Source organism: Panicum virgatum, chromosome 6K, assembly GCF_016808335.1.
Source record: "Panicum virgatum strain AP13 chromosome 6K, P.virgatum_v5, whole genome shotgun sequence".
Taxonomy (NCBI): Eukaryota; Viridiplantae; Streptophyta; class Magnoliopsida; order Poales; family Poaceae; genus Panicum; species Panicum virgatum.
Window position 1 is genome coordinate 45043292 of NC_053141.1, and position 26823 is coordinate 45070114.

At 51.0% G+C, this 26823-nt stretch overlaps 2 protein-coding genes across 2 annotated transcripts; both read left to right on the top strand.

Annotated features, from left to right (window-relative positions):
• The first annotated feature begins 319 nt into the window (after window positions 1–319).
• On the top strand, window positions 320–5636 carry LOC120712966 (uncharacterized protein YciO-like). Its single transcript, XM_039998919.1, has 9 exons — window positions 320–562; window positions 672–793; window positions 1138–1191; window positions 1320–1344; window positions 1470–1592; window positions 1677–1840; window positions 4402–4471; window positions 4982–5080; window positions 5280–5636. The coding sequence occupies exons 1-9, from the start codon at window positions 377–379 to the stop codon at window positions 5352–5354; spliced, it is 918 nt and encodes a 305-aa protein (XP_039854853.1). The 5' UTR covers window positions 320–376; the 3' UTR covers window positions 5355–5636.
• Window positions 5637–17920: 12284 nt separating this feature from the next.
• Window positions 17921–23237, top strand: LOC120712967 (uncharacterized protein YciO-like). The gene is made up of 9 exons (XM_039998920.1): window positions 17921–18163; window positions 18273–18394; window positions 18739–18792; window positions 18921–18945; window positions 19071–19193; window positions 19278–19441; window positions 22003–22072; window positions 22583–22681; window positions 22881–23237. The coding sequence occupies exons 1-9, from the start codon at window positions 17978–17980 to the stop codon at window positions 22953–22955; spliced, it is 918 nt and encodes a 305-aa protein (XP_039854854.1). The 5' UTR covers window positions 17921–17977; the 3' UTR covers window positions 22956–23237.
• The last annotated feature ends 3586 nt before the right edge of the window (window positions 23238–26823 follow it).

Sequence of the window (26823 nt, forward strand, 5' to 3'; positions counted from 1 at the left end):
TATGATATAAATACAATCACAAATCATCAAATATAAATAAATAAGAGGAAGACAATAATTAATAACATAGCAACAAACAAATTGATCAATTTTTTGAATATATATACCTATATGGATCTATTTTATTATGTTCTATGCATGATTGTTGTGGGTATAAATTACTCATGGGTACGCGGGTATGGGTAGTTCACACCCGTACCCGCACTCGCCTACCCGACGGGTAGAGGATTGTTCCCATTAACATATCCATGGGTGAAGAATTCATTCCATACCCGCCTTTATATCGGGTAAAACCCATCGGGTATCGGGAACGCATTGCCATCCCTAATTCCACTTCACCGAGCTCCGAGCTCGGACCAGGCCCGCAACGGCTTTCATGGCCGCTGCCGACCCCGCCGCCGCGGCCTCCTTCCGCCGCGCGGCCGGCCCCTCCCCGCTCCGGCTCCCTTTACCACGGGCCCCTCCGCCCGCACCCGGTCGCCTCCGCGTCTCCTCCACCGTCGTCGCTCTCCACAAGCGCAACCCCAAGCGGCTCAAGTACGCCGCCGAGCGCCAGTTCAAGGTACTTTCTGCCTCCAGCGCCTCCTCTTCATTTTTATTTCCACGCAGTCACGCTCGCCTTTCGCGGGCTTTCTGCCTTTCTGGTGCGAACTTCTACGCGCGGCATGAAGAGAGGGGACGCCGGGATGCTGCGGGTGAAGGTGGAGCCCTCCGGCGAGGACTTCTGGAAGCTGGACCCGGTTATCGAACTCATCAATCGCGGCGCCGTCGGGGTGATCCCTACTGACACCATGTACGCTGTTCTGCTTCACTTTGCCTTTTTTTTTAGTTTCGTAAATTACACATACCTACCGATTTTCTGTTACAGTAGCACTGTAGCAGCTGCAGCAATGTCAGCATTTGCAGATAATTTCTATGCGCATGCTTTGCTGCATGTTCTTTGTTTTGGGGTAGCTTTAGTTTCACTGAATTTGAGTCTAGGAAAAAATAGCACGGTGAGATTGATGACTTGCATATGTGCATAAGTGCATTTGTCCTATTTGATTGTGTGGGTTTTGTTGACCATATTCGAGTTTCTCAATTTTCTATTTAATCTATGCATTGTTGGACACAAATAACATGTCCTACTTTTGACAGCTACTCCATCGTCTGTGATCTGAGTAACAATGAATCTATTGAGCGCCTTCGCAGGTAAATGCATTTCTTTGACCAGCTTGGTAGTATGAGTGATCAAATCCAATCTTTGCTCACTCTCTTAGACATGAAGCAAGGCATTTCATCTCTAACTGACTGGTATTATATGCTTGTTCTCGATGCAGAGTGAAAGGCATTGGAGACTCAAAGGCATGAATATGACAGCTATAAAGTCAATTTGAGTCAAGATTTTTCTGCAACGAAATATTACTTGCAGAGCATAGTTTCCTGTCTGCATATGCACCGCGTTCTTATACTAATTCTGAATTATGCAGCCTCTCAGCATCCTGTGTCGCTCATTACGTGATATCGATACCTACACAACAGGATTTCCTCGAGGTACCAACCAAGGGCAACCTAACATTTTCCGTGCTGTCAAGCGTTTAATACCTGGGCCTGTAAGGATACCTTCTTATTCACCTTGTACTGCAGTTTGTACTTGATTACTTCACAAGTAACTTGGTTATTTTAATCATCTGCAGTACACCTTTATTTTACCTGCAACCAAGCAATTTCCCAAACAATGCATTAGGCATGGTTCTTCCACTAGGTATGCAAAAAGGAGACAGGTTGGCGTCCGAATTCCAGATGATCCCATCTGCCAGGCAATATTGCAAAATTTGGATGAACCTTTGATCTGCACAAGGTTTGTACTATAACTCAAGTCTTCTCTTTTGCTTCCTGTTCCCACCTGTGGTCAACTGGGATTTTGGTGTATTAGATCATAGAATCTGGAACTGAAAATGCAACAAAGTAGTATGTCTGCCATATTGCTGGATGTCCCGTTAGAAGGAAGTAATTTATGCTTTCCTTGCTTGCATGAGCATTCTCAATACTTCACTATGTATGCCACTGATGTGGACTGATTATTGATATTAGAACAGCAGAATAGATCGGCTAACTCGCCCTCCCTCTGGAGGCTCTGAGCTGCTTCTTTGATCTATTTTCTGCTTGTCTAACCCTAGGACTCATAGCAGCCTTTTATAAACAAGGCACCTAACAAACTTGACCCTTAAGTATTCTAATCTCTAGACTCATCCTAAACCCTAACCTATGGCGGTGCTACAGTATCCGCGGTACTGTTCACGCGCAGTACTTGTGGGCCTAGGCCTGTGGCCGGCCCACTTGCCATAACACTTCTCCACCCCTCGAAGACAGCTCGTCCTCGAGCTGGAAATCCACGGAAATGTGAGGTCGTCGGTGGAGACAATGACGGTGCTGGTGGTGGTAGCTGCAGCAGAGAAGCAGAGGAGATGCCACGGCGAAGATGATGTCGAGGTTGCTGTTGAGGCCACCTGTGGCCCATGTTCTCCTTCAGGATGTTCACCAGCATGTGCTTGAGCGCTTCATCGGCGCCAGACAACACCAAGGTGTCCAGGAAGCAGAGGACGCCTTTGCAAACACTGATGGCAAAGTCGTCATCGGCCTTGCCATAGATGCGGTAGGAGGTCGCCGATGCCGATGCTGATGCCGAAGCCGACCCAGAAGCGGAAGAAGCCGAGGGAGACCATGACGCCAGTGGGCATGCTCCTGAACGTGAGCCCGTCGCAAGGTAGCAGATGGCCATGAGCAGCAGCGTCCTGTCGTAGACGCTTTTGCGGCCAAGCCTGTCACCGAGCCAGCCACAGAAGAACTGCCCGGCGAGCGCGCCGCCGAGCATGACGCCGTTCACAGCGTCGACGGCGTTGGGCGGCAGCGTGCCGTGCTCGGGTTTGGCGAGGTTGGTGTAGTAGATGCAGTCGAGCATGGCCAGCACATGTAGCTGCTTGCTCGCCTGCGGGGTCTCGATGTGCCGCGCTTGGTGTAGGGGCAGCCATGGCCGTTGACGGCCGACGGAAGACGGGGCACCTGGTGGGGACGGCGAAGTTTCTGTGGCCCAGGCGTGCTGAATGCCTGAGAAGGATGCCGACGCGGGCGACGAAGGGAGCAGATGAGGCGCCACAGCCAACAATGAGGAGGCGCGCCTGCCGAAGCTGAAGACAGGGCCACGCTTGCCGCAGTGGGCACGGCCGTAGGCGCTGGCGCGGACTGGGTCGCCGGGGCCATAGCAGGCGATGGAGACGCCAAAGCCGAGGCCGCTCGTGGCGCTGGAGAACCTCCGATGGGCGGTAGCAGGTGGACGAACGGCCGCGGACGGGTGCAGGCGCCCACGGACGCGCGGGCGGCCGCAGATGGGCGGAGGTGCGCGCGGACGGCGTGCTGGCGGCCGCGGACGGAGGTGCGCGAACGACGTACGGGCAGCCACGGATGGAGGTGCGCGGACGGGCGCCGCACGACGAGCGCGGATAGGCGCGTACAGCCACGGACGGGGGCGCGACGGGCGGGGACGGATCCACCGTGATGGGGGATGGACGCCGCGGCGGACGGGGCAGACATATCCGCGACAGCCGGGGACGCCGCCGACGAGGATCTGGGCCGCCGAGGAAGGCGGCAACAGGCGGCGACAAACTGGCGGCGACGGATCCATGACGGAAAGGGGCTGCTGGTTCCCTCCCACAAGCGGATCGACGGCAGCGGCCGACGTTACTGGTGTCGCCGGTGGCTTCGGCGTCGGAGACGTCGGTAGAGCTCCTGGCATCACCGGTGGAGCAGCGGGGGACGGCAGTAACGACGTCCGTGGTGCAGGGGTCGACGAAGACGAATCCACGCATGGCGCGGCGTAACCTGGAGGCGAGGCCGAGCGTGGCGCATCGAGACCCCGCAGGCGAGCAAGCAGCTACATGTGCTGGCCATGCTCGACTGCATCTACTACACCAACCTCGCCAGACCCGAGCACGGCACGCTGCCGCCCAACGCCGTCGACGCTGTGAACGGCGTCATGCTCGGCGGCGCGCTCGCCGGGCAGTTCTTCTGTGGCTGGCTCGGTGACAGGCTTGGCCGCAAAAGCGTCTACGACAGGACACTGCTGCTCATGGCCATCTGCTGGGCCTAGGCCTGTGGCCGGGCCACTTGCCATAACAGCCACATGGCTCTCTGTCTCTCCGTATTGTGGTTAAGATCATTAAGAAAAGAAGAAAATATTTTACTTGAAATTATAGAAGAATTTTGAGTGCTGTTCGTCATTGATTTTGTTAGTATTTGAATAATAATCGTATGTTCCCATAGCATTTGTGAGGAATTGGTTATTACAAATAAAATAATAGGTATCATGGTGTCAGCTTGTTGTTCTCAAGTTCTATAATCATTCTTTGTTTCCTTCATTTACAGTGTCAAATATCTATCAGAGGATGAATGGATACTTGACCCAGTAATCATTGCCGATCTTTATGAGCCACTGGTATCTTCTTCAGTTTTAATGCTGTACATGAAACTCTGTATTCTAATTATTGGTACCTCCAACACATGAAACTTCTGTTAGAGCAAGTTAGCTTGTATCTGTATAGTTGTTATCTACAATTCTCTTATATGAAGTACGAGAAGTGGTGATTGCTTTGAGATTATTGCTGAAAAATGTTCCCATCTGACACCTCTTTCCTGTGAGTTGCCGTACAGTGCATTATATTTACAAACAATTGCTTGCCTGGAGATACCAGCCACTCAGTCTTGTGGATGTATTGTAGAAAAAAAAAAGTATTTCCAGTAGCTGTAGTTACAAACAAATGCGTATTGAAGTACTTTTCTTTAAAACATGCATAAATGGTAAAAGATCACTGCAGGAGGCTAGTTAAACCATTGTTGAATATTTTGATGTCCAGCTGTATCCCGATTCCCGAATCGTGTCTGGACAAAAGCAGGTCTGAAAGATGCCTTTGCAAGCATTATATGCTTCAATGTTTCAAATTTTCAGGGCCTTGATTTCATTGTTGATGGTGGTCCTAGAATTGCTGATCCTTCTACTGTGGTAGATATGACAGGAACAGACCCTACTATAATTCGTCAGGGAAAGGTAAACATTTTATGCCTTCTTCTTTTGAGTGTGCATTGTTTAGCCCCTCTACTTATCTAGCACATTGAATCATATGATCCATAATGTGTGCCATTTTGTTCTGTATTTGATTCTACCGCAGAGATCATGCCAATCAGTATGATCCTGTGAACTCATTTCTGTGCATACATTTGTTTGACGCATTTCCCTTGTGCTTTAGGGTCCAAAGCTGGATTGGATGGTCGCAGAAGATGAAGAGGAGGCACAATCAAAGTTCGCTTTTAAAGCGGCTTGAAATTTGCTTCTCCTCACCTAGTGTATGGGTTTGCAATGCCCCAACCGAGGCACCATCTTTTGACTTCATAGGATGTGAGTAGTAGTATGAAGTATGTACACGGAACGTACAGTAGACTGCATGCTGTAAATATGAAGGCGATGTAACTGCGAGTTGGCAGAATTTACCCAGCAGCGACCTTTGCTGGAGAATTGGGTGCTGATTCCCTTCGCTGCTAGTTGGCAGAATGCACCTAGTGATGTTTCCATCCTAGAAGGTTTGGTCTTTGCTTAAACATGCTAATCCATCCTGTATTCCTGTGTCTTTGCTAAAACATGCTAAGTCGGGAGGCATAGCTTCACTCGTGAAGGAACGATGAAAATGGGCAAACGATTGAAAACCAGTGAAACGAGTTCCGAAAAGATTTAAAACTTGGCATATCTATATCCATGGATGTACTTTTGCTGCAGGAATGCACCCTAAATTTATCGTTGTTCGTATGAGTTAATCTAGAACAAGTTTAAACCTCTACTGAAAGGATCCCGTCGCAGGTGTCGTTGTGTCAACACACGCATCCCTCCTACTATCCCTGACAGCCTTGACCGACCACGATCCCGCCATGGGCTTAGAGTGCCTCTCATCCAAGCTCTCATCAGTCACCACTAACGCCGGCTACGGATTGTATATCCATGGGAGCCGCCGCGCAGACGCCGGAGGAACAGAATAGAGAATTGGTCCGATCATCTGAACTCGGAAGAGATTCTTGCGGCCGCCGCCTTGGCGACTTGTCGTGTTCGATGCCACGGCTCTCCGGCCGGAGTCTGGACTCCGGAGCACACCGCGCGGCGAACTGTGGAGGGGAACGGCAAGCGATCGAGCAACGGTCCCGGCGAGGGTGGGAAGGGTCTCCGATCCTCGCCGTCGACCACCCCTGGGGTCCGGCGGCAGCTCCCGTTACTGCCAATCTGGACGCGCTCGGGGAACACTGGGACGCGCTCGCTCCTCGGCGCGTGGCCTGTCCTGTCCTGTCCTGTCCCTCGCCGCGGATGACGCCGGGGGCCGCGCCGCCGGCAAACCGACGATCCTACGCGCAGAGATCTGCGATACTGTCTAGCTGGGTGCCTTCCTGAGCCATCCAAACCGTGCGCTCACGTCGGCGAGCCGGCGAGGCCGTTCCCGGCCTGCGTCGTGCTCCTTTACGTACTGTCCACCACCCGGCACCGGCGAGCGAGACCATGATTGCCGCCGCAGCCGTCTCGACCCCACCTCGATACGCGTGAATGGCGGCAGCGAGAGTTCGTGTGCGACGATCGGAGGAGCTGCCTTCCTGGGCATGGGCGCTGTAGGGGACGGGGACGGGGAGGAAGACGGAGAGTATCTGGCAAATCAACTGGGAATATACGAGTCCATCTCAGCCGCACAAGCTCCATCCAACGGCTGTAGGAGACTGAGGGGGTGGACGGTATTCCATTTACTGTCCACCGGACGGTATTCCAAATACCGTCCTCCCCCCGGGTCCGCGCGCACCGCCCGACAGCCCGGCATCCTCGACGACAAGCGCCGTCCCGGCGTCCGCTAGGAGGTCCAGCAGCTGAGGCCGGACAGCACTAAGGTTCTCGCTTCGCGTCAGCATGGAGGAGCCCCCCGGCCGCCCACACGTCGTGCACTTGTGCTCGTCCCCGCCGGCACGGCAAGGGCCATGCTCGTCGAGCCGTCGTATTCCCCGTCAGACCTCGCCCAGCCGCGCGCGTCCTTCCGGCGGCTCGTTCTGGAGCAGCATGTATCGTCGTGACCGTCGAGGCTGCCCACTGCCGCGTGTCCGAGGACGCCGGTTGCTCTAGTTCGACCCAGGCGGCGCCATCTCTCGTCTCTGCTCCAGAATCGATGATGCGCGCTTTGCGCCTTTGCCTATCCATGCGGTTGCGGAGGAGTTGAGCTTGGACGGCGGCGCTGTTGGTCTTGGCTCTTGATGAGGAGCCGCGTTCCTAGGCAGCGGCGTGACTCGCCGTCGAGGAGAGCGGCGGGTGGAGGAAGACGAAAGGATCTCGCTGTCTGCCAAATCGAGGGGGAATATCGAATACCTGCGTCAATCTCAACCGCACATGTGAGATCCAGCGGCTACAGGAGACCCAGGGGTGGACGGTGTTTCGAATACCGTCCACCCGGACGGTATTCGAAACACCGTCCACCCCCGGCTCCGCGCGCACCGTCCGCGAGTCCGCAGGCCGCCGGCGTCCTCGACGACAAGCAGCGCCGCCCTGCGTCTGAAGTCAGCCGGGAGGTCCTGCTGCTGCGGACGGAGGACACCCCCCAAATTCTGCACCTCGCCTCAGCGTGGAGGAGCCGCCGCGGCCCCTCCTCGGTGTGGGCATGCTCCCCGCGCCGTCTGTCTTGTGCGTCGAGGCTGCTCGCCGCCGAGTTTTAGAGGACGCCGGTTGCTGCTGTTCAATCGAGCGGGAGTCCATGCCAAGGTCGCTTACCATGTCGTCGTCGCTGCGGCCCCGTGTGCAGAGGGGGGTCGAGCACCCCGTCGCGCACGCGCGGTGGGCGGTGGCCGATGGCCGGCATCTCCCGCTGCAACGACCGGGCAAGCATTTGCCGCGGCTCTCGAGTCTCGACCGATCCCGGTCTGCCTTCCTCTGCGGAGCAACGGTCCCGGCGAGGGTGCGAAGGGTCTCCGATCCTCGCCGTCGACCACCCCTGGGGTCCGGCGGCAGCTCCCGTTACTGCCAATCTGGCCGCGCTCGGGGAACACTGGGACACGCTCCCTCCTCGGCCTGGCACGCGTCTGTCCTGTCCTGTCTTTTGCCGCGGATGACGCCGGGGGCCGCGCCGCCGGCAAACTGACGATCCTACGCGCGGAGAAGATCAGAAACGCGAGATCTGCAATACTGTCTAGCTGGGTGCCTTCCCGAGCCATCCAAACTGTGCGCTCACGTCGGCGAGCCGGCGAGGCCGTTCCCGGCCTGCGTCATGCTCCTTTACGTACTGTCCACCAACCGGGACCGGCGAGCAAGACCATGATCGCCGCCATGGCCGAGAGTTTGTGTGCAATCACTGATCAGGCATGGGCACTCTTGACGATCGAGGAGCTGCCTTCTTGGGCATGGCCGCTGTAGCCTGTAGGGGACGGGGACGGGGAGCTGGGGAGGAAGACGGAGAGTATCTGGCAAATCAACTGGGAATATGCGAGTTCATCTCAGCCGCACAAAGCGCCATCCAACGACTGCAGGAGACCGGGGTGGACGGTATTTCATTTACCGTCCACCCGGCCGGTATTCGAAATACCGTCCTCTCCACGGGTCCGCGCGCACCGTCCGTCAGGCCGGCCGGCATCCTCGACGGCAAGCTAAGGCCGGACAATCCCAAGGTTCTCGCTTCGCGTCGGCATGGAGGAGCGCCCCCGGCCGCCCCACGTCGTGCACTTGTGCTCCTCCCGCCGGCAAAGGCCATGCTCACCGCACCCGTCGTCTTCCCCATCAGAACTCGCCCAACCGCGTCCATTCGGCGGCTCGATCCGGAGCAGTGTGTGTCGTCGTGTCCGTCGAGGCTGCCCACTGCCGCGTGTCCGAGGTCTCCGTTTGCTTTCCTATGCACCTGCGCCAGCAAGGAAGCGACCGTCTTCCAGTCTTCCCCGACGAGGTGGACACGGCCGGTCACGACGGACGGCGTGGTTGTATGCTAGGAGCGGCCCCAGCGACGAGGTGCCTCGCGCGACGAGAATACGAAGAAGCCGAGAAGCGCGTATACTGCTGTGTCCGCACACCGCAGTAAACACATTTGGGTCGCCGTTTCAGCGTATCTGCGCTAGTGCTCTATGGTCTGGTCACTGCTGAGAGTTCACTCCAGCGTGCTCCTCTGAAGAAAACTGAACCGGCCGCATTGGGTGTTTCTTCAGAACGAACAGCTGACAGGGATCGGCGATCAATGACCATGCAGTATCACGGAACTAGCAAAGTGGGCCGCGCAAATAGCACGGGTAGCTAGTTTTGTATACTCACATTTAAATTTTTAATAAAAAATTTATTAATATAGATTTATTTTGTTGATTTATTAGTATTGTTTTGCCTAATTGACCTAAATTGAGGTATTGTATTTTCTTACCATCGTATTATGTATTGTGGAATAAGTGTTCATGGACAGAGAATATTCAAAAGCATGGCTGCTTGTGTTGGTTGAAAGTAATGTTATTTTTATCATCATATTACCTTCTTTCATGCAGCTGTGCTTAGATTTTAATAAGAGGATAGTTTGTAGTTTTTACGTATTTCGTTTCTAAGGGGACCTGGAAAATGCAACCTAACACCACACATGCCAATTAATATGCTCAAGTGATATAGTTTCAACCTTGCCATTTAGCTTGTCTCTTTAATCTTGCATTTGCATTGGCGGATACAATTGCTAGCAATTGACCAAGTTGCTCCACAACCATGGTGAGTTGACTTCACTTTTTGCATAAATTGTGAGGTTGACCTTATTGAATTTATCCATTTTCCTGCCTTGCCAACCCTCTCCGTACCCTTTTCAGATGTTGTTTTCAGCCTCATCATTATCGTAGACTCCATCAATATCCATGATCATTTCGCTCTATCCTAGTTTCTTTGTTCTGGACTCCACGAATTGCTTTTCATCTAGGGTGAATATATCTCTTTAGCGTGTGGTATGTTCATGATTTTTCTTTTCCTTAATTTGGTAAATTAATGGCAAGCTATAAACTTAAAGGACCATAACCAACCAAGAACACTCAAGCTGCTCTTTTATTTTTTATGGAGCAAAATTTATTTTAAAATATATAAAATTAAAATAAAGTAGTATATCTATATTCCAATGTAATGTACAATGTTGTTATGTAGTAATATAATTTCTTTAGTAAGAATATATCTTCAATGGATCTACTTTCAAACCGAAGTCTAAGTTAGATTATCCATATATTACTCCAAACCTATTTTTTTTCTCATCTTACATTCTTTATCTGTTCTTTTGCTACATTTAATGGTTATAGCTGAAATCTATATGTGTCAATGGTGTAGGTTTCAATGTGGCATCTACTTTGTGCCTTGTTATTTTATTTTAAAATTTATCTACTAACTTGATAAATATATGGGCACCAAAATGTAATTTTTGTTATTTTCATTTTAAAATCTATCTACTAACTATTATACTCTATATGGGCTCTTAACTTAAGTATTTTTCTTCCCATTAACAAAGAAAATTGAAGGACCGACTGTTAAATTTTTTGTTGGCATTCTAGGAGGAGGTCCATTTTTACTTCCATGGGACCAATTGTTCCTACTATAATTACTAAGTTTACATTATTTTATTCCAAACTTAGATTTTTATTAATATAAGTATCAAAATTCTATTTTTTTATTTTTTACAATTCTAAAATTAGTTGTGAACTGAGAGTTAGCTCATGTGGTGGAACCGATGCACTCGGGTTCAAGTTCTCAACTCAGCGTGGGTGCTCCCATTTAATGGTAGTAGATGTCCTAGTCGATAGGGAGACACTTGTAGTGAATTTGAGATCTATTGGCTTAGTCCACTGGAGGTGCTCGGAGAGGTAGAGTTGCGTGCATGAATTGATAGGGGTGAGTATGTGTGCATGTTTGTGAGCATATATGTGCTTGTATTGTATTTCTTAAATAAAAGTTTAAAAATATTTATTTAGTATTTGCATTTGTCATAGACTTCTATTATTGCTATGTTGCATCCTAAATGGTATGCAAATCAATCACTAATCTTCCTTATCCTTTAATTCTAAATTTAATTATTTATTAAACTAATTTGACATAGAATCATTATAAAGTGCTAATTTCTTTATGATATTTTCTTATTTTTAAAATTTTGAATCTATGTAGTATTCTTATTTGATGTGGATTTTTCAGTTAGTCTAGACAGTTAGATCTTCATAGAATCCGATAGTGGATATGTTATTCTTTTTATGATTAATATTGTCATTTCTAGGTTCTCTCAGTTATTATGGTGTCTTTTTTCAACATTGCTATAATTGCTCCTATCCCAAAAAAAATACAATTCTAGTTTTGTCCTAAATCAAATTATTATAAGTTTGACCAAATTTATAGATAAGAGTATCAACATTTATGATATCAAATAAGCATCATTAAATGCATTATGATATATATTTTCCTTGTATTCCTATTAGATTTTAGAAATACTGATCATATTCCCTATAATTTTGGTCAAACTTATGAAAGTTTGAGTGATGACAAAGCTGGAATTACAATCTATTTGGGACAACAGTAGTAAATATATTGTACCTATATTCAGTATTGGCATTTTGAGATAATTTAGACGGCTCTAGCAGAATTGGATCAACATTTTCTGCAGGTGGGGGGATCTCCGGCTGGTCCTCGGCCGGCTTGTCTGAAAAATGAAAAGATATTAGCAAAAGGCTAGACAGAAAAGTCGACGCCATCAAGACTCACCAGCGCTGACAGCAGGAGATCTATCCGCCTCCCCGACGGACTGATTCTTTCCCGCGCCATCCACATAGTCACCCAACTGATCGCCCTCCTTCGGCGAGCTAGGTGGCAGCTGAGCGATATTCCGAACGGAACCAAAGATCCCTTTCTCTAACTCATCATATCCAAGAGCATCGGGATTGCTACAAAAGGAAGAAGTACTCCACACTTCAATAACCAAATCAAAAGATCAAATACAAACAGTCGATCAACACACTTACTGAGAGGAGTGCTTCAGAACGAATCTCTTCGCCCTGACAAACTTCGGGACAACGCTCTGTCCCGAATCACTCTGCCCCTTAGCGGAGCCGCTCCCACCGAACTCGGCCGGCGCAGCAGGAGTCGAGTCGGCAGGACTCACGACAGAGCCAATCGCCTGCCTCTTGGAAGGAAAAGGAGCCATAAGAAGAGGAAAAGCCATCAAGAAAAAGCAATAACTCAGAAGGCAGCCAAGACGTACTCACCCATCACTACTCGTAGAGGCAGCGCTCCGCTTCCGAGTCTTCACAGACTTGACGGACGGCTCATCCGCCGCCCGCTCCTGGACGTCCGATGCTGCCCGACTCGCCGAAGGACATGCGAACAAGAATCGACCACGAATAATCAAGGATCCAAAGGCAATTACAAATCAGAATACAAGGCAAAAGAAATCAGATGCACACTTGAGTCTGTACGCGGCAGGGGCACATCTTCAAGCAGTGGAGACCTACTCTGATAATTTTCGGGATTAATCTGCACGAAACATACTGAATCAACTCGACTACTCGACAAAAAGTACTCGAACTACAATCTAGTCGACTACTCGAAAGAGTACCTCCCGAGGACGCTTGACAGCACTGAAAGTTCCGTCAATATTGGCCATCCCCGGCACGTTCTTCAACAGCTCCAGCACCCGATCCTTCAGATCATCCCCAGTAATCATGGTTCGAGTATAACGGGAAGGATCCGCATCTCCCGTATACTGAAAACCTAAATTGACCCGCCTCTGCAGCGGCTGGATCCTACGCATCGACCAATGTGCAATCACAGACGCACCGCAAATCTGGTGCTCTGCCTTCAACCTCTCAATCTCCCCCAAAAGAAAGTTAACCTGGTCCCCCCCACTTCCCTTAGAGTTCCAATTCGACTTCTTCACGGGGGGGACCAGGAGCGTGAAGAGGAAGGGAAGAAGAAAGATTCCTAATATAGAACCACATCGACTTCCAGTCGATGACGACTTCCAGTCGATGACCTTGTCACTCAATTCGTAGGGGATATATTTAGTTTTCTTCCCCTGACGAAACTGCAACCCAGCACCCCCAACCACATCTATCTTCGATTCGCTAGGTTGGGGTTTCAAATGAAAGAAATACTAGAAAAGATCAAAGTGGGGCTCAATCCTCAGAAAAGCCTCGCAAAGATGGACGAAAATCGAAATATGGAGAATGGAGTTAGGGGTCAATTGATGCACCTGAACCCCCCAATGGAAAAGAAGACCCCAGAAGAAATCAGAAACAGAAAAACCGAGGCCCCAAAGAACATGAGGAAGACAAACAACAGATTCGTTCCCTTCCTCATGGGCAAAAGATTCCCCCGCAGATCCACGCCAACGGATCATGTTGCGGGGTTGAAGAAGATGCTTTTCCACCAGATTCAAAAGGTGGGAGTTGGAGCACTTACTCGACTTCCACCCGTGGACCTCCGCCTCACCTACGGCAGCGTCATCCACCTTCCCCTTCGAAGCAGACTTCTTCGACGCCATGGGAACAGAGAAAAATAGATTCTCTCTTGCTTCACGCTCGGGAGCTAGCGGTGGCTAGTTTCTCATGGCACTCGAGGGCGAGAGCAGATGAGTTTTTGCGGCGGCGGAAGAAGGCCAAGAAAGCGTGCTAAACCTAGATTCACTCGAGCAGTTAAATAAGCAGAGCCAGTGGCAGTACGGTAAAATAACAAGGAACCCGAACGACGCGCACCAGTTTTAGAGTTATTTCAGCCAACAAATCCCGGTCTTCTCCACAGAAAAGGCTTCAGACACGGCTTCCACCAGCTCTCTATCAAGACAACCAGGATGGTTGCGATGTGAGGAGCAAGGGCGGTGGCTTGAGAGATAACAAGTGTTTGTGCTGCTCGCAAATACTCTTCTAGCACCTACAAGAACGAATCGAATACCCTCATCAGGAAGTCGGGTACTCTCCATTGAAGAACTCCACTTGGAACCCATGGCTACAACTGCAAGAATGAAAATTCAAGCGCAGCAGACACCACTTAAATAGAGGAAGCAGCAGAGCCGCAACTCAGCCCGGGACAACCAAAGGCAGGAAGACTCATGGGCAAAACAGAAAAGATTCTACAGCAGTACTCGCCACATGAACCCACGGACAAACAGTACACCACACTGCCGCCTTTTCAGAAGATTCGCTGCAGCACTGATGAGCTCAGAAAGATTGTAGAGGACACGATATTATCTCCTGGACCCTTAACCCCAAATCAAAGATTCGAATTCAAGGCTCGGGGGCTGCGGAATACGTGTCATAAAAGGTAACTTTTTTCGAAAAAAGTTCCAGACTTCAAACGAAAGGTCGAAGAACCCAGAAGACAGCTGATCCTTAGCCTGATTCATCGAATCAAACCAAGGCTCGGGGGCTACTCCATATTGAGCGCGAGTACATCGCGCACCATATACCAAGACCGACTCGGGACTTGAGCACCTCACAGCCTCGACGCAACCGAAGAAGCACTCAGAAGACTACACGAAGCACTCGATGGACTCCGATGATGGATAACCTGCTCCAGAGGTACTCGAAACTTTCGGCTACATGAACAGAAGTCCAGAAGTTCCCGAGGTTCTCGAAGAACGTCTCCAGAAGAGCACGACGCCTACAGGACTCGACTACGAAGAGCTCGGGGGCTTGTCAGAACTGGGGCAACAGGACTGCCCGCCAGGACGGAATATTCTTGAGTAGGAAGTAGTACATGGTTGCACCCTACCTCTTTTGTATCTACCCGAATAGGAGTAGAACTAGTCGACGGCCTCGAGAACTAGCCGAACCTCTCGGACTAGAATCCTAACAGAACTCGACTAGGACTTCCATGTAACCCTGCTCCCCTAGACCTTATAAGGGCGAGCAGGGACCCCTCCAAAAATATCGAACAATACCAGAGGGAATACAAATCAACACACAGGACGTAGGGTATTAGGCTCCGAAGGCCTGAACCTGTCTAAATCCTTGTGTTCCTTGCACCATCGCGTTCTGATCTCGGCGAGTCCCTACTCATAACCACTCTCCTCGGGATACCCCTCGGAGAACCCGACGATAAAACACCGACAGGTACTTCGAAGGGGATCATGGACAGGCGGCGCCAGGGGACCATGGATGGGCGACGCCGGCGCTCTGGCAGCAGTCGGCATTCCTGCGGCAGCCGCTTTGGTGGCGAGCGGTCGGGCCTGGCTGCGGGCGGTGGCGCCGGCCGGCCGACTGCCTTGATGCGTGGGTGGGGGTATGAACACGGGATGAACAGAGGACAAGCGGGATGAGCACGAGCGAACAGTGATCCAATCTTCCTTTCTTTTGGATAAGGTGAGGGGTACAATGGGAAGTTTAGGTGCCCAGAAAAGGAAAAAGATTAGTGAAATTCGCGAAACCTTGAAAAAAAAGCTGAAATCCCTCGTTTCTAAAGAATTCGCACGCTCGATGTCATATTTTGAAAATCCCGCAAATTTAATGTCAAAACGCATGAGGCGTGCATATTCGATGTCAAATATCGAAATTTCTCGTCCGCTTTACAATCGGTCAGAAATTTCAGAACATTTGGAACAAACGGGCAAGTTGCACACGCCAAAGAATCCAGTGGCACAAAGCAGAAAACCACATTCGCAGTCAGTCAAACTTGGATGACAGGCAGTTTCATTCGTGATAGAGGTAGAGCTTCAAATCGAGGACATTACTCTTACACACTTGATCTTTTCAAAAAAAAACTCTTACGCACATGTAGTTTTCTGACTAATGCATTAGAAACGATCGGGAAAAGTTTGCAACAATGTGAAAACTTGTGGCATCACTCCCTCGGACTATGTGGCAGTAAGATTCAACGTGATCTGATGCTTTTTATTAAAGAAAAATGATCTATTACTGATTATGCAGAGATTCACTGCCGCTTGCACTTTGCTTTCGGCATTTTCGTCCTCTTTTTTCTCAGCCTTAGGTTTTTCTTGGTCTTGCGAGCTTCCCTCCTCTCTTCCTTCACTTTCTTCTCGTGTTCCTTCCTAGCAGCTTTTCTTTCCTCAGATCCCGCTTGGGATCCGCCTCGTGCCATGAACCATCTTCTTCACCTTCCGTGTTGTCCTCCAATGAGCACTTGTTTTGCAGATTCAGGGTTGCTTCCACTGTATTTTGTGGTAATTGATTTTGCTGCTTTTCAGTGTGCGTGTTTTTAGTTCGCACAAACCCTAATAGTGGCTGATCATAAAGCTTATCTGCTGGTGGCTCGTAGCCAGAGGATGAACGCTGCATCAATTGACATGTTAGACAATATTTGCCTCACATTGCTTCACGTAATCCAACGTCTATGAAAAGAAATTAAGTACATTAGTTGTACAATAGTGGAAAATTATATGGAAGAAATAAGACAACTGCAAACTACTGTGCCACTCTCCTCAGCGTAGGGGCGAAGCCAGACGGTTGTGCCACTGGGGTCGGCTCCATTAGGACGCTGGGGTCGAATGCAGAGATCTACAGTAGTTTACGTGGAGTTTCACAGATTTTGTCGAGGTCGCGGGACCCCGATGAGCTCACGTAGCTCTGCCACTGTCAGCGTAGGACTTCACGTGGGCCATCGGCGTAGAGCTAGAGGGCCGGGAAGGCGGGAAGTTGTGAGCTGCGTGGCCTATCGGCGACATCGTCAGTGGTCAAGGCTGGCTCAGAAATGGTAAAGACCATCAAATTTGACCTAAATAGTCTAAGAGCCGAGTCTTAAAGGCGTCGGACTTTAATCCTATACCGTTGCGAGCCATGTAGGGTTGTGAAGTGACCGATTACCACCGCGTGACTCGTGGCAGCTGCGAGAGAGAGACCGAAAGAAAGAGAGGCAGAGAAACCCTCGAATCTCGCGAGTACTTATTTCTTTTGGGCCGCAATCTCCAGTCGGGCCCATTTCTTGAAGGGAACATATTGGGTGCAAACCAATTTCTCTGTGCAAACTATTAAAACTTCAATCTGGGCCATCGGATCAACATTCAAAGGGAGGGGCACAGGAGGGTGGGAGGGAGGATTTGCAAAAGTGTGATTCCCCAATCTAAGGGCAGATCCAGATTGAAAAATTACACAATCTCTCATACTCCTTGAATGTTGATCCGATTACTCAGATTGAAGTTTATAGTTTGCACGGAGATATTGGTTTACACCTACTACGTTGCCTTTCTTGAAAGTATCTGAGGCCCGTTCAGAATAAATGTTGGGTCCGCCGCCTGGCCTGGATTGTCATTGGGCCGGGCCTATTTTTCAGTCAGGTCCTATGTCTACCTGGGGATCATCCTCTTCTTTTTTGCGGAGGAAGGAATCATCCATCTTCCTTCCGGCACATTCCACTTAGGGATGGCAACGGGTATATACCCGCCGGGTAGTTCTATCCCATACCCATATCCGCAAAAAAAAATTATACCCGCTACAATACCCATACCCGTGTGCGGATACGAAATCGTTCTCATACCCGTACCCGTCGGGTAAAATAAACCCGATGGGTAACCCGTACCCGATTAGATACCCGCTATGCACATATTAAATAACACAAAACTAATAAATATATGATATAAATACAATCACAAATCATCAAATATAAATAAATAAGAGGAAGACAATAATTAATAACATAGCAACAAACAAATTGATCAATTTTTTGAATATATATACCTATATGGATCTATTTTATTATGTTCTATGCATGATTGTTGTGGGTATAAATTACTCATGGGTACGCGGGTATGGGTAGTTCACACCCGTACCCGCACTCGCCTACCCGACGGGTAGAGGATTGTTCCCATTAACATATCCATGGGTGAAGAATTCATTCCATACCCGCCTTTATATCGGGTAAAACCCATCGGGTATTCGGGTATCGGGAACGCATTGCCATCCCTAATTCCACTTCACCGAGCTCCGAGCTCGGACCAGGCCCGCAACGGCTTTCATGGCCGCTGCCGACCCCGCCGCCGCGGCCTCCTTCCGCCGCGCGGCCGGCCCCTCCCCGCTCCGGCTCCCTTTACCACGGGCCCCTCCGCCCGCACCCGGTCGCCTCCGCGTCTCCTCCACCGTCGTCGCTCTCCACAAGCGCAACCCCAAGCGGCTCAAGTACGCCGCCGAGCGCCAGTTCAAGGTACTTTCTGCCTCCAGCGCCTCCTCTTCATTTTTATTTCCACGCAGTCACGCTCGCCTTTCGCGGGCTTTCTGCCTTTCTGGTGCGAACTTCTACGCGCGGCATGAAGAGAGGGGACGCCGGGATGCTGCGGGTGAAGGTGGAGCCCTCCGGCGAGGACTTCTGGAAGCTGGACCCGGTTATCGAACTCATCAATCGCGGCGCCGTCGGGGTGATCCCTACTGACACCATGTACGCTGTTCTGCTTCACTTTGCCTTTTTTTTTAGTTTCGTAAATTACACATACCTACCGATTTTCTGTTACAGTAGCACTGTAGCAGCTGCAGCAATGTCAGCATTTGCAGATAATTTCTATGCGCATGCTTTGCTGCATGTTCTTTGTTTTGGGGTAGCTTTAGTTTCACTGAATTTGAGTCTAGGAAAAAATAGCACGGTGAGATTGATGACTTGCATATGTGCATAAGTGCATTTGTCCTATTTGATTGTGTGGGTTTTGTTGACCATATTCGAGTTTCTCAATTTTCTATTTAATCTATGCATTGTTGGACACAAATAACATGTCCTACTTTTGACAGCTACTCCATCGTCTGTGATCTGAGTAACAATGAATCTATTGAGCGCCTTCGCAGGTAAATGCATTTCTTTGACCAGCTTGGTAGTATGAGTGATCAAATCCAATCTTTGCTCACTCTCTTAGACATGAAGCAAGGCATTTCATCTCTAACTGACTGGTATTATATGCTTGTTCTCGATGCAGAGTGAAAGGCATTGGAGACTCAAAGGCATGAATATGACAGCTATAAAGTCAATTTGAGTCAAGATTTTTCTGCAACGAAATATTACTTGCAGAGCATAGTTTCCTGTCTGCATATGCACCGCGTTCTTATACTAATTCTGAATTATGCAGCCTCTCAGCATCCTGTGTCGCTCATTACGTGATATCGATACCTACACAACAGGATTTCCTCGAGGTACCAACCAAGGGCAACCTAACATTTTCCGTGCTGTCAAGCGTTTAATACCTGGGCCTGTAAGGATACCTTCTTATTCACCTTGTACTGCAGTTTGTACTTGATTACTTCACAAGTAACTTGGTTATTTTAATCATCTGCAGTACACCTTTATTTTACCTGCAACCAAGCAATTTCCCAAACAATGCATTAGGCATGGTTCTTCCACTAGGTATGCAAAAAGGAGACAGGTTGGCGTCCGAATTCCAGATGATCCCATCTGCCAGGCAATATTGCAAAATTTGGATGAACCTTTGATCTGCACAAGGTTTGTACTATAACTCAAGTCTTCTCTTTTGCTTCCTGTTCCCACCTGTGGTCAACTGGGATTTTGGTGTATTAGATCATAGAATCTGGAACTGAAAATGCAACAAAGTAGTATGTCTGCCATATTGCTGGATGTCCCGTTAGAAGGAAGTAATTTATGCTTTCCTTGCTTGCATGAGCATTCTCAATACTTCACTATGTATGCCACTGATGTGGACTGATTATTGATATTAGAACAGCAGAATAGATCGGCTAACTCGCCCTCCCTCTGGAGGCTCTGAGCTGCTTCTTTGATCTATTTTCTGCTTGTCTAACCCTAGGACTCATAGCAGCCTTTTATAAACAAGGCACCTAACAAACTTGACCCTTAAGTATTCTAATCTCTAGACTCATCCTAAACCCTAACCTATGGCGGTGCTACAGTATCCGCGGTACTGTTCACGCGCAGTACTTGTGGGCCTAGGCCTGTGGCCGGCCCACTTGCCATAACACTTCTCCACCCCTCGAAGACAGCTCGTCCTCGAGCTGGAAATCCACGGAAATGTGAGGTCGTCGGTGGAGACAATGACGGTGCTGGTGGTGGTAGCTGCAGCAGAGAAGCAGAGGAGATGCCACGGCGAAGATGATGTCGAGGTTGCTGTTGAGGCCACCTGTGGCCCATGTTCTCCTTCAGGATGTTCACCAGCATGTGCTTGAGCGCTTCATCGGCGCCAGACAACACCAAGGTGTCCAGGAAGCAGAGGACGCCTTTGCAAACACTGATGGCAAAGTCGTCATCGGCCTTGCCATAGATGCGGTAGGAGGTCGCCGATGCCGATGCTGATGCCGAAGCCGACCCAGAAGCGGAAGAAGCCGAGGGAGACCATGACGCCAGTGGGCATGCTCCTGAACGTGAGCCCGTCGCAAGGTAGCAGATGGCCATGAGCAGCAGCGTCCTGTCGTAGACGCTTTTGCGGCCAAGCCTGTCACCGAGCCAGCCACAGAAGAACTGCCCGGCGAGCGCGCCGCCGAGCATGACGCCGTTCACAGCGTCGACGGCGTTGGGCGGCAGCGTGCCGTGCTCGGGTTTGGCGAGGTTGGTGTAGTAGATGCAGTCGAGCATGGCCAGCACATGTAGCTGCTTGCTCGCCTGCGGGGTCTCGATGTGCCGCGCTTGGTGTAGGGGCAGCCATGGCCGTTGACGGCCGACGGAAGACGGGGCACCTGGTGGGGACGGCGAAGTTTCTGTGGCCCAGGCGTGCTGAATGCCTGAGAAGGATGCCGACGCGGGCGACGAAGGGAGCAGATGAGGCGCCACAGCCAACAATGAGGAGGCGCGCCTGCCGAAGCTGAAGACAGGGCCACGCTTGCCGCAGTGGGCACGGCCGTAGGCGCTGGCGCGGACTGGGTCGCCGGGGCCATAGCAGGCGATGGAGACGCCAAAGCCGAGGCCGCTCGTGGCGCTGGAGAACCTCCGATGGGCGGTAGCAGGTGGACGAACGGCCGCGGACGGGTGCAGGCGCCCACGGACGCGCGGGCGGCCGCAGATGGGCGGAGGTGCGCGCGGACGGCGTGCTGGCGGCCGCGGACGGAGGTGCGCGAACGACGTGCGGGCAGCCACGGATGGAGGTGCGCGGACGGGCGCCGCACGACGAGCGCGGATAGGCGCGTACAGCCACGGACGGGGGCGCGACGGGCGGGGACGGATCCACCGTGATGGGGGATGGACGCCGCGGCGGACGGGGCAGACATATCCGCGACAGCCGGGGACGCCGCCGACGAGGATCTGGGCCGCCGAGGAAGGCGGCAACAGGCGGCGACAAACTGGCGGCGACGGATCCATGACGGAAAGGGGCTGCTGGTTCCCTCCCACAAGCGGATCGACGGCAGCGGCCGACGTTACTGGTGTCGCCGGTGGCTTCGGCGTCGGAGACGTCGGTAGAGCTCCTGGCATCACCGGTGGAGCAGCGGGGGACGGCAGTAACGACGTCCGTGGTGCAGGGGTCGACGAAGACGAATCCACGCATGGCGCGGCGTAACCTGGAGGCGAGGCCGAGCGTGGCGCATCGAGACCCCGCAGGCGAGCAAGCAGCTACATGTGCTGGCCATGCTCGACTGCATCTACTACACCAACCTCGCCAGACCCGAGCACGGCACGCTGCCGCCCAACGCCGTCGACGCTGTGAACGGCGTCATGCTCGGCGGCGCGCTCGCCGGGCAGTTCTTCTGTGGCTGGCTCGGTGACAGGCTTGGCCGCAAAAGCGTCTACGACAGGACACTGCTGCTCATGGCCATCTGCTGGGCCTAGGCCTGTGGCCGGGCCACTTGCCATAACAGCCACATGGCTCTCTGTCTCTCCGTATTGTGGTTAAGATCATTAAGAAAAGAAGAAAATATTTTACTTGAAATTATAGAAGAATTTTGAGTGCTGTTCGTCATTGATTTTGTTAGTATTTGAATAATAATCGTATGTTCCCATAGCATTTGTGAGGAATTGGTTATTACAAATAAAATAATAGGTATCATGGTGTCAGCTTGTTGTTCTCAAGTTCTATAATCATTCTTTGTTTCCTTCATTTACAGTGTCAAATATCTATCAGAGGATGAATGGATACTTGACCCAGTAATCATTGCCGATCTTTATGAGCCACTGGTATCTTCTTCAGTTTTAATGCTGTACATGAAACTCTGTATTCTAATTATTGGTACCTCCAACACATGAAACTTCTGTTAGAGCAAGTTAGCTTGTATCTGTATAGTTGTTATCTACAATTCTCTTATATGAAGTACGAGAAGTGGTGATTGCTTTGAGATTATTGCTGAAAAATGTTCCCATCTGACACCTCTTTCCTGTGAGTTGCCGTACAGTGCATTATATTTACAAACAATTGCTTGCCTGGAGATACCAGCCACTCAGTCTTGTGGATGTATTGTAGAAAAAAAAAAGTATTTCCAGTAGCTGTAGTTACAAACAAATGCGTATTGAAGTACTTTTCTTTAAAACATGCATAAATGGTAAAAGATCACTGCAGGAGGCTAGTTAAACCATTGTTGAATATTTTGATGTCCAGCTGTATCCCGATTCCCGAATCGTGTCTGGACAAAAGCAGGTCTGAAAGATGCCTTTGCAAGCATTATATGCTTCAATGTTTCAAATTTTCAGGGCCTTGATTTCATTGTTGATGGTGGTCCTAGAATTGCTGATCCTTCTACTGTGGTAGATATGACAGGAACAGACCCTACTATAATTCGTCAGGGAAAGGTAAACATTTTATGCCTTCTTCTTTTGAGTGTGCATTGTTTAGCCCCTCTACTTATCTAGCACATTGAATCATATGATCCATAATGTGTGCCATTTTGTTCTGTATTTGATTCTACCGCAGAGATCATGCCAATCAGTATGATCCTGTGAACTCATTTCTGTGCATACATTTGTTTGACGCATTTCCCTTGTGCTTTAGGGTCCAAAGCTGGATTGGATGGTCGCAGAAGATGAAGAGGAGGCACAATCAAAGTTCGCTTTTAAAGCGGCTTGAAATTTGCTTCTCCTCACCTAGTGTATGGGTTTGCAATGCCCCAACCGAGGCACCATCTTTTGACTTCATAGGATGTGAGTAGTAGTATGAAGTATGTACACGGAACGTACAGTAGACTGCATGCTGTAAATATGAAGGCGATGTAACTGCGAGTTGGCAGAATTTACCCAGCAGCGACCTTTGCTGGAGAATTGGGTGCTGATTCCCTTCGCTGCTAGTTGGCAGAATGCACCTAGTGATGTTTCCATCCTAGAAGGTTTGGTCTTTGCTTAAACATGCTAATCCATCCTGTATTCCTGTGTCTTTGCTAAAACATGCTAAGTCGGGAGGCATAGCTTCACTCGTGAAGGAACGATGAAAATGGGCAAACGAATGAAAACCAGTGAAACGAGTTCCGAAAAGATTTAAAACTTGGCATATCTATATCCATGGATGTACTTTTGCTGCAGGAATGCACCCTAAATTTATCGTTGTTCGTATGAGTTAATCTAGAACAAGTTTAAACCTCTACTGAAAGGATCCCGTCGCAGGTGTCGTTGTGTAACACACGCATCCCTCCTACTATCCCTGACAGCCTTGACCGACCACGATCCCGCCATGGGCTTAGAGTGCCTCTCATCCAAGCTCTCATCAGTCACCACTAACGCCGGCTACGGATTGTATATCCATGGGAGCCGCCGCCGCGCAGACGCCGGAGGAACAGAATAGAGAATTGGTCCGATCATCTGAACTCGGAAGAGATTCTTGCGGCCGCCGCCTTGGCGACTTGTCGTGTTCGATGCCACGGCTCTCCGCCCGGAGTCTGGACTCCGGAGCACACCGCGCGGCGAACTGTGGAGGGGAACGGCAAGCGATCGAGCAACGGTCCCGGCGAGGGTGGGAAGGGTCTCCGATCCTCGCCGTCGACCACCCCTGGGGTCCGGCGGCAGCTCCCGTTACTGCCAATCTGGACGCGCTCGGGGAACACTGGGACGCGCTCGCTCCTCGGCGCGTGGCCTGTCCTGTCTTGTCCTGTCCCTCGCCGCGGATGACGCCGGGGGCCGCGCCGCCGGCAAACCGACGATCCTACGCGCAGAGGTCTGCGATACTGTCTAGCTGGGTGCCTTCCTGAGCCATCCAAACCGTGCGCTCACGTCGGCGAGCCGGCGAGGCCGTTCCCGGCCTGCGTCGTGCTCCTTTACGTACTGTCCACCACCCGGCACCGGCGAGCGAGACCATGATTGCCGCCGCGGCCGTCTCGACCCCACCTCGATACGCGTGAATGGCGGCAGCGAGAGTTTGTGTGCGACGATCGGAGGAGCTGCCTTCTTGGGCATGGCCGCTGTAGCCTGTAGGGGACGGGGACGGGGAGCTGGGGAGGAAGACGGAGAGTATCTGGCAAATCAACTATGAATATGCGAGTTCATCTCAGCCGCACAAAGCGCCATCCAACGACTGCAGGAGACCAGGGGTTGGACGGTATTTCATTTACCGTCCACCCGGTCGGTATTCGAAATACCGTCCTCCCCACGGGTCCGCGCGCACCGTCCGTCAGCCGGCCGGCATCCTCGACGGCAAGCTAAGGCCGGACAATTCCAAGGTTCTCGCTTCGCGTCGGCATGGAGGAGCACCCCCGGCCGCCCCACGTCGTGCACTTGTGCTCCTCCCGCCGGCAAAGGCCATGCTCACCGCACCCCGTCGTCTTCCCCATCAGAACTCGCCCAACCGCGTCCATTCGGCGGCTCGATCCGGAGCAGTGTGTGTCGTCGTGTCCGTCGAGGCTGCCCACTGCCGCGTGTCCGAGGTCTCCGTTTGCTTTCCTATGCATCTCCGCCAGCGAGGAAGTGACCGTCTTCCAGTCTTCCCCGACGAGGTGGACACGGCCGGTCACGACGGACGGCGTGGTTGTATGCTAGGAGCGGCCCCAGCGACGAGGTGCCTCGCGCGATGGAACGGATGGACAGGTTCGACGGCCGATCGAGCGCAAGACTGTGCTCATGGCGAACAGCCGATCATGCATGGACACGCTGGATTAGGCGTCTCAGCGCGGCACTGCTTCGGCCGGGAGACCGATTGCAAGCACGGTCGAGGCCCCCGTGAGGCAGATGAAGCGCGCGGCTCGTGGTCCATTCGGTTGCGGAAGGGTCGAGCTTGGACGGCGGCGATGTTGGTCTTGGCTCTTGATGAGGAGCCGCATTCCTAGGCAGCGGCGTGACTTACCGTCGAGGAGAACGGCGGGTGGAGGAAGACGAAAGGATGGACATGGATCTCGCAACTCCCGGTCTGACAACTCGAGGGGTAAAACGCGCGTCAATCTAAACCGAACATGCACGATCCAACGGCTGCGGGAGACCCAGGGGTGGACGGTATTTCATCTACCGTCCACCCGGACGGTATACGAAACACCGTCCGCCCCCGGCTCCGCGCGCACCGTCCGCCGCCCGGCGTCCTCGACGACAAGCAGAGCCGCCCTGTGTCTGAAGTCAGCTGGGAGGTCCTGCTGCTGCGACTGGGCATCCCCCAAACTCTGCACCTCGCCTCCGCGTGGAGGTGCCGCCGCGACCGCCCCCCAACGCCGTGCCCCTCCTCGGCGTGGCCATGCTCGCCGCGCCGTCTGTCTTCCCCGTCGAGGCTGCTCGCCGCCGAGCCTGTTCAATCGAGCCGGATTCGATGCCAAGTTCGCTTACCGTGTCATCGTTGCTCCGGCCCCGGTGCAGAGGGGGGTCGAGCACCCCGTCGCGCACGCGCGGTGGCCGATGGCCGGCATCGCCCGCTGCAACGACTGGGCCCGCATTTGCCGCGGCTCTCGAGTCTCGACCGACCCCGGTCTGCCTTCCTCTTCGGAGCAGCCTTTTGTCCTCTCCTCTGCTAGCATCACGCCGGCGCGCTTCGTTTCGTTCTCAGAACTGCTCCCAATCTCTAACACTAGCATGCGTTGGGTACAGACTACAGAAAAACCACGAAATGGTCCGCACGATGACTGTCTGACGAGAATACGAAGAAGCCGAGAAGCGCGTATACTGCTGTGTCTGCACACCGCAGTAAACACATTTGGGTCGCCGTTTCAGCGTATCTGCGCTAGTGCTCTATGGTCTGGTCACTGCTGAGAGTTCACTCCAGCGTGCTCCTCTGAAGAAAACTGAACCGGCCGCATTGGGTGTTTCTTCAGAACGAACAGCTGACAGGGATCGGCGATCAATGACCATGCAGTATCATGGAACTAGCAAAGTGGCCCGCGCAAATAGCACGGGTATCTAGTTTTGTATATTCACATTTAAATTTTTAATAAATTTTTTTATTAATATAGATTTATTTTGTTGATTTATTAGTATTGTTTTGCCTAATTGACCTAAATTGAGGTATTGTATTTTCTTACCATCGCATTATGTATTGTGGAATAAGTGTTCATGAACAGAGAATACTCAAAAGCATGGCTGCTTGTGTTGGTTGAAAGTAATGTTATTTTTATCATCATATTACCTTCTTTCATGCAGCTGTGCTTAGATTTTAATAAGAGGATAGTTTGTAGTTTTTACGTATTTCGTTTCTAAGGGGACCTGGAAAATGCAACCCAACACCACACATGCCAATTAATATGCTCAAGTGATATAGTTTCAACCTTGCCATTTAGCTTGTCTCTTTAATCTTGCATTTGCATTGGCGGATACAATTGCTAGCAATTGACCAAGTTGCTCCACAACCATGGTGAGTTGACTTCACTTTTTGCATAAATTGTGAGGTTGACCTTATTGAATTTATCCATTTTCCTGCCTTGCCAACCCTCTCCGTACCCTTTTCAGATGTTGTTTTCAGCCTCATCATTATCGTAGACTCCATCAATATCCATGATCATTTCGCTCTATCCTAGTTTCTTTGTTCTGGAGTCCAC

Coding starts and splice junctions, on each gene's coding strand:
- LOC120712966 (XM_039998919.1), top strand. CDS start 377: ATGGCCGCTGCCGACCCCGCCGCCGCGGCCTCCTTCCGCCGCGCGGCC. Junction 1,192..1,319: donor TCTATTGAGCGCCTTCGCAG/GTAAATGCATTT, acceptor TTCTCGATGCAG/AGTGAAAGGCATTGGAGACT. Junction 4,472..4,981: donor CCGATCTTTATGAGCCACTG/GTATCTTCTTCA, acceptor TCAAATTTTCAG/GGCCTTGATTTCATTGTTGA.
- LOC120712967 (XM_039998920.1), top strand. CDS start 17,978: ATGGCCGCTGCCGACCCCGCCGCCGCGGCCTCCTTCCGCCGCGCGGCC. Junction 18,164..18,272: donor CCGCCGAGCGCCAGTTCAAG/GTACTTTCTGCC, acceptor CGCGGCATGAAG/AGAGGGGACGCCGGGATGCT. Junction 18,793..18,920: donor TCTATTGAGCGCCTTCGCAG/GTAAATGCATTT, acceptor TTCTCGATGCAG/AGTGAAAGGCATTGGAGACT.